This window comes from Rana temporaria, chromosome 7 (genome assembly GCF_905171775.1).
Source record: "Rana temporaria chromosome 7, aRanTem1.1, whole genome shotgun sequence".
Taxonomy (NCBI): domain Eukaryota; kingdom Metazoa; phylum Chordata; class Amphibia; order Anura; family Ranidae; genus Rana; species Rana temporaria.
In genome coordinates, this window is record NC_053495.1 from 50,767,368 (window position 1) to 50,778,425 (window position 11,058).

General features: G+C 43.4%; 1 protein-coding gene across 1 annotated transcript; it reads left to right on the plus strand.

Moving 5' to 3' along the window:
• Nucleotides 1-976: 976 nt before the first annotated feature.
• On the plus strand, nt 977-10,613 carry LOC120944817. Its single transcript, XM_040358605.1, has 3 exons — nt 977-1,104; nt 7,285-8,235; nt 10,223-10,613. Exons 2-3 carry the CDS (start codon nt 7,309-7,311, stop codon nt 10,517-10,519), a joined length of 1,224 nt encoding a protein of 407 aa, XP_040214539.1. The 5' UTR covers nt 977-1,104; nt 7,285-7,308; the 3' UTR covers nt 10,520-10,613.
• Nucleotides 10,614-11,058: the final 445 nt, after the last annotated feature.

Here is an 11,058-nt window from a genome sequence, read left to right on the forward strand (position 1 = left end):
GCTCTGCCCTCAGTTGCTTCCTGGCAGCAGCACAAGGGGGATGCACTGTGATGTAAGGGGGGGTGGAGGCCTCTTAACTTTTGATGGTGGGGTGGCTTTTGACATCTGATGTAGGGGGTGGGGAGCTCTGGACATCTGCTTATAACTATTATGAGAATAATACAATTCAGAAAGTGAAAGGAAACCTTTGCAATGGGACACAGATGGCAAAAAAATCCAACAGGGGTTATAACCCTCCCTTGCTCTATCCAAAATTTATAAAAATTGTCTTTATTTCCACTTTAGGGTGACTTGCTACGTATTGAATCACACCACGTCATAGCATGGTTATGACAAAAATACTAGGGCTGTTACTGATTAAAAATTTTGTGTTCGGTTAATCGATTTTTTTTAATCGATTAATCGACTAATTTCGATTAATTATAACACACATACATTTTCCGAATCACCACCATATATAGTCCCCACTGTAATATCCACAGACATCTCGCCCACTGTAATATGGTCGACATCTCCCCCACTGTATAGGAAGATTAGTGCTTGCTTAGTCTTACCAGAGAAGCCGGCTGAACACGAGCAGTTGAGTGTGATGATGTCAGCGCGCCGCTCTAGGCTCACCTAGGCCGCCACCGGGTGGACCAAGATGGCTGCCGCTCCGGGGAGCTAGGCCAAAGTCGCAGCCTTTCCTATGGCCAAGGCAGCAGCGGAGCTGCGCAGATCACGTGGTGTGCCGATCCGCATATGGTGATCCGTTCGGATCACGGATCATTTTACGATCCATTGCACCACTAGTACCGATCAAAAGAATTTTGATCGATCAAAAAAATTAACCATTAATCGAGGAATTAATCTCTAATTTACACAGCCCTGAAAAATACATTTATTTTCTTTAAACATCGTATTGATTGTGTTTAGAGCTGAAACGGTTAATGGTTTCTGGATCGTTTCATGTGGCGCCTCTGTTTGCAGAGTGTAGAAAGTGTAAGGTGATCGGTGTGTTATGTGAGAGGCTCCGTCACATCACCATTGTAGAGCTACAGGAGAACAGATGGCCAGAAGGCAGTGACAGCGCTTTGTCTGCAGACATTGTACAGGAAATTTCAGGTAAGTCTTTATCTTTTTGTAAATGATTGCGCTATGGATAGATTGTGAAAACGCGCTGCTGTAATACGAACTATAATTTACATAACTCAAAAGGATGTCATTGAAGAAAAGCTCAACCAAGTTTCTGATGTACCTGCTGTCTCCCAATTACTAATATTCTCTCTCAAATTGTTTTTGTTAAAGGGTCATTCCAGGACAAACTGCTGATTTTTCTATTTTGTAATTTATTACAGCGTGAAGGGAGGAAGTTTTAGGCCCCTTTCACACCTGTGCAATTTAAAGCACTCGACCGTCGAATGACAATGCGCAACAAGACGAATACCATTATTTTCTATTGGGTGCGTTCACACCTATGCATTGTGCTGCAGATTAAACTTGGAAAAAGGTGCATGTGCTTCTTTTGGCTCCATTCACACTTATGCAAGTGCGACCATTTGCTTGTTTTTGCACATTTTGGTGCATCACATTTAGGGAAACCCAATAATTTCAGTAGGCTGCTCTACATGTGAAGATCACACAAAAGAAGTGCAGCATACATGTGCTCATATCCCAATAGCTTATACATGTATATAATCCATCAGGTGACCACATATTAACACTAGAAATTCTAGATGAACCCCCTACACACAGCTATAAAGCCTTTATAACAAACTTCGCAAAAAAAACCAAAAATAAATCAAGGGATTTTTAGTTCACACTAACCATGCCTTTTACATGTACATGTAAAAAGCTACTTTCACACTGGGGCAGAGCCGGCGTTAGTGGTAAAGTGGCGCTCATGGCGTTAGTGGTAAAGAGGCGCTCATTTTTATATAACAAACATGTACAAACTCAGAACTTTCAAATAATATGAAATAAGGTAGTATGATCAGGGCCGCCATCAGGAAATAAGGGTGCCTCTTACACAGCTTCAGGCATGGGGCCCCTGGAGAACCAGGGGTTGCTGCCGCCTCAAATCTAGAGGTCCCCAGGGCCCCGGATGGCCACCCCCCCCCCCTGGGGACCTCTAGATTTGAGGCGGCAGCAACCCCTGGTTCTCCAGGGGCCCCATGCCTGAAGCTGTGTAAGGGGCACCCTTATATCCTGATGGCGGCCCTGATCATACTACCTTATTTCATATTATGAGAAAGTTCTGAGTTTGTACATGTTTGTTATATAAACGGGATCAGGAAGAAAATGGAAAAGCGTACTTTAAAGGCTGCCACTATAATCCCAGTAGGGAAGGAAAATTACTCAAAGGTATAATAAAATATTAAAATATTTAAATTATGCAGCAAAAGGTGAATGGGTATGCCATATAGTGTGTACAGTATTTACTGTCTTCAACTTGCCATATTCTTTAGAAAGTGCTCATCTTGTTAGAGATTTTTTCTTCCTGTTCACCTGTGGGTGTGGATTCTTGACATACACTGTGTGACAGCTGATTGGAGGAAAGGCACACACCCCCTCTCCACATAGGCAGAGGAAGGAAGGGATGTGCTGTGAATGGACCAGCTCTCTGCTAATCTATTTATAGCACCCACTTCGACACAAATTTCAGGCTTGTTTTATTTTGGTTGTCGGAGAACCAAGCAGCAGAAAGACACAGGACTTAGGGCTTTGGAGAGAGATGAGAAAACACTACAGATATACAGTGGAACCTATGATTGCAAGTAACGCAGTTAATGAGCGTTTCACAATATGAGCAATGTATTTAAAAAATCCTAACTCGATTTGTGAGTGTTGTCTCGCAAAACTAGCAGGATTCAGGCCAAAGCGGTGTGCAGTACCACATTTGGCCTGAGGTGGGGGGGGGTGCTGGAGCCGAGCAGAGCCGGTAGTGCTCAGAAAGACTCGGAAAGACACGGAAATACTCCTTTCCTGAGCCTTTCCGAGGTTTGCCGAGGTCAGCCGAGGTGTTCTCTGGCTTTTCCGGACGTTTTTGAGGGTCTCCGACGCCACCCCACTTCTGGCCGCATACGGTATTGCATGCCATTGAAGTCAATGCGGAACCAATTATTTTCGTTTACATTGACTTCAATGGTGAAACTCGCTTTGATATACGAGTACTTTGGATTAAGAGCATTTTCCTGGAACACATTATGTTCGTATTTCGAGGTTCCACTGTATGTGCCTAGGTCAAATTTCATTAATCCGATTTACATCCACTTTAAGCTGAAATAAATGTCACTTCTGGCTGCAATACTACAATACTGTGTATACACATAAGACAAATAATTATAAAAAACTTTTTTTTTTATAGGTGATTATATAATCTCTTTTCTCAGCTGCATAAGAGTTTTAAAAAGGTGTGGGTGGAGAAACAGCAGCACACTGATCTTCCCAGTGAATGGCTGTGCATGGCACATAGCAGCACAAGTCTAATCATTGGAGGACAGGCAGGCTGTTCCCCAGCACAGCCAGAAAACGAATCATCCTGGGATACAATAGACACATATCAGGAATATTAAATGTTGGGGTAACATTTTCTTTAACCACTTCCCTTCCACTGTATTGTCATATGACGGCCGCCAGAACTCTTCGTCCCTCCGGGCGGCCGCCATATGACATCCTGGGATTCCCTGCATTGTGGAGAGCGCGGACGCGATGTACGCTGGGCACCTGCGATTGCTCGTCACAGAGCAGGGACGTGGATCTGTGAGTGTAAACACACAGATCCAGGTCCTGTCAGGTGAGAGGAGACCAATCCGTGTGTTCCCATTACAGAGGAACACCAATCCGTCTCCTCCCCTTGTGAGACCCCTCCCCCTACAGTTAGAAACACTCCCTGGGTAACATTTTTAACGCCTTTATCGCCCCCTATTGTTAAAGTGGAGGTTCCCCCTAAAAAAAAATTCTAACAATTAGGGCTGTTACTGATCAAAAATTTTCTGTTCGATTAATCTTTTTTTTTTTTAATCGATTAATCGACTAATTTCGATTACTTATAACGCACATACAGATCCAACTACTTTTAGCTGATCTCTTCCTTGCAGGCCGATTCCCAGTGCAGCTACCAACCCCTGGAAAAATGGATAGCAGGATACAAAAAACACACAAAGGCAGCGCTCGATGGGAATAGCATTAAACTTTTATAGTCTTCAAGTAGGTAACAAAATAAATATTGCACTGGAGATAAAATCGATGTAGCTACATAAACTGTAAAAATGGTGTGAGTAATACCAAACGGTACCAAAAGCAGTCATAAAAACATGTAGCTAAGTATGATACTGGTATAAAAATGTGTACAACGATACCACTGCTGAATCCAGATAAGGAGAGGTTAACATCAGTCCGTCTGCATGTACATGTCCCATGAAGGGAACTATCACAACTCCCAGTGGATGGTTGTAGAATGCCAGGTTGATAGAGGGAAGTGATAGAGGAAAGTGTAACAGCCCTTGCGTGTGGCAGATAGTAAGGTCCCGCCGGCATGCAGATATGAAGGCACAGCAAAGGAGCCCTTCAGATGGACACGGCAAGCCCCGCCAGTGTCCATGACATTACTGGATCTCCGACGGAACTCCCTGAAGGCCCAGAAGCCGGCGGAGAGGTGAGTACCCATCAAAAGAATTTTAATCGATCAAAAAGATTTTGATCGATCAAAAAAATTTAAGATTAATCGATTAATTAAAAGTTAATTTGCACAGCCCTGCTAACAATACATTGAGAAGACTGATTACACTGCGGGTATGCTGTTTTTTTTTTGTTTTTTTTTTCGTACATACCTCGATATCGCCGTTTCATCCCTCGGCTTCCGGGTATGATTCTAGCGGGGCTGGGCGTTCCTAGTTGATTGACGTTCCTCCGACCGACGCATACTTGACGTCACGACTTTCCGAAAGAAGCCGAACGTCGCTGCGCAGGCGCCGTATAGAGCCGACTCTATACGGCGCCTGCGCAATGACGTTCGGCTTCTGTCGGAAAGTCGTGACGCGCAGTATGCGCCGGTCGGAGGAACGTCAATCAACTAGGTCCAGCAAGAATCATACCCGGAAGCCGAGTGATGAAACGGCGATAACGAGGTATGTACGAAAAAAAAAAAAAAACAGCATACCCGCAGTGTAATCAGTCTTCTCAATGTATTGTTAGAATTTTTTTTTAGGGGGCACCTCCACTTAACCCCTTCCCTGCCAGTCACGTTTATACAGTAATCAACGCATTTTTATAGCACTGGTGGCTCTATAAATGTGAATGGTCCCAAGATAGTGTCAAAAGTGTCCGATATGTCCGCCGAAATGTCAAAGACACAATAAAAATCGCCGTCATTACTAGTAAAAAAATTTATAAAAAATTACATAGTTCTATCCCCTATTTTGTAGACGCTATAACTTTTGCGTAATGCAATGAATATACGCTTATTGCAAATTTTTTTACCAAAAATTTGTAGAAGAATACATATCGGTCTAAACTGAGGAAAAAAAATATAATTTTTTTTTAAATTGGGATATTTATTATAGCATAAAAGTTATAAAATAGCACCAAAAGAAAGCTCTATTTGTGGGGGGAAATTATCAAAATTAATTTGGGTACAACGTTGCATGACCGTAACAAATCTCATTCAAAGTGTGACAGCGCTGAAAGCTGAAAATTGGCCTGGGCAGGAAGGAGGTGAAAATGCCCGGTATGAAAGTGGTTAAGCTTCCAGATACCAGGAAAGAAAATTTTCATTGTATCTCCAATTAGGAAAGGTGGCGCAAACCCTAATGATTTAGTGAAATGCTCAACCCACAAAACCGCCTTTTATTATAACTGTTAGGCCTTGTACACACGGTCAGTCAAAACCGATGGAAACGGACTGAAGGTCCGTTTCATCGGTCCAAACCGATGGTGTGTGGGCCCCATCGGTCCGTTATCCTTCGGTTGAAAAATTTAGAACTTGCTTTAAAATTCAACCGATGGACGCAAAACCGACGGTTAGTATGCAAAAGCATTGGTTAAAAGCCTGCGCATGCTTAGAATCAAGTCGACGCATGCTTGGAAGCATTGAACTTCATTTTTCTCAGCACGTCATTGTGTTTTACGTCACCGCGTTGGACTCGGTCGGTTTTTTAACTGATGGTGTGTAGGCACATCAGACCATCAGTCAGCTTCATCGGTTAAAGGGTCACTAAAGGAAATATTTTTTTTAGCTAAATAGCTTTCTTTACCTTACTGCAGTCCTGGTTTTATGTCCTCATTGTTCGTTTTTGCTCTGATGTTGCTGTAATTGTTCTCTGTTCTGGACACTTCCTGGTTGTCTGTTTCCTGAGGACCACAGTACTGGGAGATTCTAGTTTCATTTTCCAAACCATCACTGCTCTATGGCTCTGTACATGCACACAGGCAGGATAACATGCAAAAACGAAACTAGATGAAAAAATGAAACTACAGGTACATTATATGATTGATTTTTATCTATTTTTAATCAATTTTAAAAGGAATCTGTCAGGGGATGCCTACGCAGGCATCCGAGTACTGGGTAACAGGTCGATGAGACACGAGCAAGTCCAAGGTTCAAGCCGGGGGTCAAGGATAGGAGAGAGAAGCCAACTCCAAAAGTACAAGCCGGGGTCAATAAGCGACAAGGGGGAAACAGAGTCCAGGGCAGGGAGCGAATCAGGAACAGGTTGGCTACAGCTATCAGATCAGGCAGGGAACAGGCTGACAAGGAAAATACTGAAGCCCTGAACTCCAGTTTAGGGCGGGCATAAATACCGGTGCAAATACAAATTGGGAGCCACCTGCTGGTGGCCACCAGAACTGCACCCCTATTACTGGAGGGAACAGTGCCACCAGCAGGTGACCAAAGTCATGACACAGATCATGACAGAATCAGTTAACTATTATGTCTCTATACCCTGTAAACAGTCATTTCAGCAAAAAAAAATGTTTCCTTTACAACTCCTTTAACCAATGAAACGGTCCTTCAGTCTGTTCTCATTGGATGGACTGATCATGTGTACAGGGCTTACGTGCTACCACCAACAGACTATTGTGTAACTGCATGCACATAATTTATCTCATTCCAAGTGTGAGCAGGACCAGTGCCCAGTTGTGGAACAAAAAAGAGTTGTAAGTGTATTTAAAGATCTGCAAGAAAGAAAAGACACTAACAATAATAATGAAACCAAACATAGTTTAAGCATGCTTGCACATTTCCCAGTATACAGTACAGTATGTCTGTATATTTTTATACACAAATATTTTTATGTTTTCCAGGTTAGGAAACACACTTTATCGAAGATGGAAAGCTCAGTGGTGCCGTGGGAAGGGAGCACAGAATGTCATGTGGATGGGGATGTGTTAATACATGGACACAGCCCCTCGCAACTCTTCATAAGAGATGATGAAGTAGTTACTGACCAGGAGGTTGAAAGTCAAAGTTTTCAGACTGAAGGGAGTCAAATATTTGAAAGTTCACTTGAATTAAAGATGAGGGAGATGATGAATCTTGATACTACAGGGCAAGACTTTGTCATTTCTGAAAATGTCTATGTGAAACCAGAAAGGAAATATGAGGAACATTTCATTGAAGAACCCAAAATGTGTAATGAAAAGACTGCCACATATTGGACAGGCGGTGGAGGAGAGTTTCACTGCAAGGAAGGGCTTCGGTTCGAGGAAGATCTTCGGTGTGAGGAAGAGCTTCGGTGCGAGGAAAGGCTTCGGTGCGAGGAAGGGCTTCAGTGCGAGGAAGAGCTTCGGTGCGAGGAAGAGCTTCGGTGCGAGGAAGAGCTTCAGTGTGAGGAAGAGCTTCGGTGTGAGAAAGAGCTACGGTGTGAGGAAGAGCTTCCATCCCATTTAAATGATACACAGTTGGATGTTGATCATACAATTATACATCTCCCAGAAGAGAGGAAACCATCACATAGTAATACCCAAATTTATCTCCCACTTCAAAAGACTCTGAAGAACCTCAGACTACTTGACCTGAAGCTGAAATACAACAGTCAACAACTTGCTTTGGATAAACCAGGATTGAAATGCAATAATGACTCCTCTTCTAGCTCTGATGAAAGTGATTCTAAGTTCCCAGAGTCTACAGTTGAAGAAACCAACAACGATGAAGAAGCCCATCATTTATTTCTGATTAACCTTCTTACTCAATGTCACTACAAGCTGGAGCAAATGGAAGAACTAAGAGTTGGCTCTATTAAACTGGGTCACAGAGTAAGTGTTATGAGTCTCTATAATTCACATCAGTCATTCAAGATTCAACAACTAGCATCAGCTAAGGTTACCAACACAGGAACTCATTCAGTAGGGCAAGATATGATGTATGGAGCTCTCTAATCTGTCACTCAGAAATCTTTTACTACAGTGAACAGAAACCTGATTAACTGTTATGGATTACAACAGTTTGCATATTGGGTTTACTTTTTGTACTGTCTTGTAAGTTTAGCACTATCTAGGCATAGAAGTTAATGGGCTCTACTGATCAAAATTTTCTAGGACTCCAATTAGAGGTCTCCATCTCTCGAATTACAACTGAGATTGGCTAAATGCTTCAAGGGGTTGTAAAGGTAAAACATTTTTCCGTAAATAGCTTCCTTTACCTTAGTGCAGTCCTCCTTCACTTACCTCATCCTTCCATTTTGCTTTTAAATGTCCTTATTTCTTCTGAGAAATCCTCACTTTCTGTTCTTTTGCCTGTAACTCCACACAGTAATGCAAGGCTGTCTCCCTGGTGTGGAGTGTTGTGCTCGCCCCCTCCCTTGAGGGGGGAGGGGGTGAGCAGGAGAGTCAGGACGCCCACTAACACACAGCTCCTTTCTCTATCTACAATGTAGAGAGCGTCCTGACTCTCCTGCTCGCCCCCTCAAGGGAGGGGGCGAGCACGACACTCCACACCAGGGAGAAAGCCTTGCATTACTGTGTGGAGTTACAGGCAGAAGAACAGGAAGTGAGAATTTCTCAGAAAAAATAAGGACATATAAATACAAAATCGAAGGATGAGGTAAGTGAAGGAGGACTGCACCAAGGTAAAGTAAGGTATTTAGGATTTTTTTTTTTACCTTTACAACCCCTTTCAGTTAGGGTCCTGGCGCTACCCACACTACAACTACGATTGATTGTCAATTGACCTTAAGCAGACAGGGTAGTTAAGCTTCCTACGCATGGTAAAGGATATATTTTATGCTTCCAATCCACATGACTAGAATATGAAATGATGAATATATACAGGGCCGATCCTAGGGTCACAGGCGCCTGGGTGCAGAAATATTTCTGGCGCCCCCACATGGGCGTGGTCATTTTTAATAACCCCTCCCCTTTACAAATGTTTCTATGGCAATGACTCAACCACAGAGATGCTCCCCCACGAAGTCTTCATTACCATGGAATCCCTACATGATCTCCTAACAATAACCAAAATACAGGACGAGAAGCAGAGTACTTTATTGGGACCTGGAGGGGGGCCTCTCTGATGGACACAGAGAGGACTTCTGTTAGAGAGTCTGTTAGAAAGAGCCCCCAGACATACTACAGACATGATACAGGAGATGGTCAGAGACTGCAGACATGATACAGGAGATGGTCAGAGACCACAGACATAGTACAGGAGACGGTCAGAGACTGCAGACATAATACAAGAGATGATCAGAGACTGCAGACATAGTACAGGAGACGGTCAGAGATTGCAGACACAGTACAGTAGATGATCAGAGACTGCAGACACAGTACAGTAGATGATCAGAGACTGCAGACATAGTACAGGAGATGGTCAGAGACACATCAGTTCTGGACGGACACACACCTATGCTCAGAACACTAGTTCTGGATGGACACAAACAAGGAGAGAAAGAGGGAGGGGAGAACTCTGCCACTTTGGCGCCCCCACCTCTGCAGGCGCCTGGGTGCAAAGCACCCTGCCTATGTTTGGCCCTGAATATATATATATATATATTAATCCTTGTTTGCAGTTACAGTAGAAGGTCAAAGATTTTGTTATACACCAGCTATTTGCATGTGTTTAATATTTTGTCTTCACTTCACTTATTTTTTCCTGCTGTTGTAGTAAAAATAATGTGACCTCTTTTCAGGCTTTGCACCCGAGTACTGTGTCCTGTAGTCTTACCTCTGAACTCATATAGAACAGAGTAAACTAGTCATGCATTATTACATCCTAACGAGACGTAATGTTATGTTTACCCTTCAGCTTTGGGAAGCCGAGACAACCATTGAGTACTTAAAGGAGGAGATAGCAGAACTTCACAGGGAAAATGTGAAAAAGGAGGAGGATATTTTTTTCCTAACAGAGGAACTCATTAAATCCAGAAGGATTTTACAGCAGAAGATGGAGAGAGCCATAGATGAAAGAACGAACATATCCCATCCGAGAAGCCTGACTTTGAATAACCCACAGCATGAATTTGAGCCCATCTGCATAGAGAATGAATACCCAGAAGAAAATAGTCAAGCAGATCGACACTCCAAGATCTGTGTCATCTTGTAAGAGTTTTATACATTTTATTATTTTACTTCACTTAAAAAACAAAACAAATGCAAGAGTTTAATAGTTTCTTTATTTAATACCAATTGACATACCAACTGGCTTAACTACTTGGTAACCGCCCTATAGCCGAAATACGGCTACAAGGCGGTTCCCTAACTCTAGGAGGGCGTCAATATACGTCCTCCCAGAGAGTCACAATTGCGCGCCCGAGCGGGCGCGCACACGCGATCACCGGCGCTCGGCGGGTCCACGGGACCCGCAGCAACACGGATCGCGGTAAGGAGCCAATGGAAGCGGCTCCTTACCACGTGATCGCGCCGTCCAATGACGGCGCGATCACTTGTAAACAAACCGGCGTCATGTAATGACGCTGGTTCCTCCCTCTCCTCTCTGTACCGTTCGGTACAGTGTGAGAGAAGAGGGAGGGGGGGGGATCGGGCGGCAGCAGCAGCTGCCGCACTGTGGGCTGGATCTGTGACAATTGCAGTCACAGATCCAGCCATCCCTGCGCAATACTCTGCAAAATAAAAATAATGATG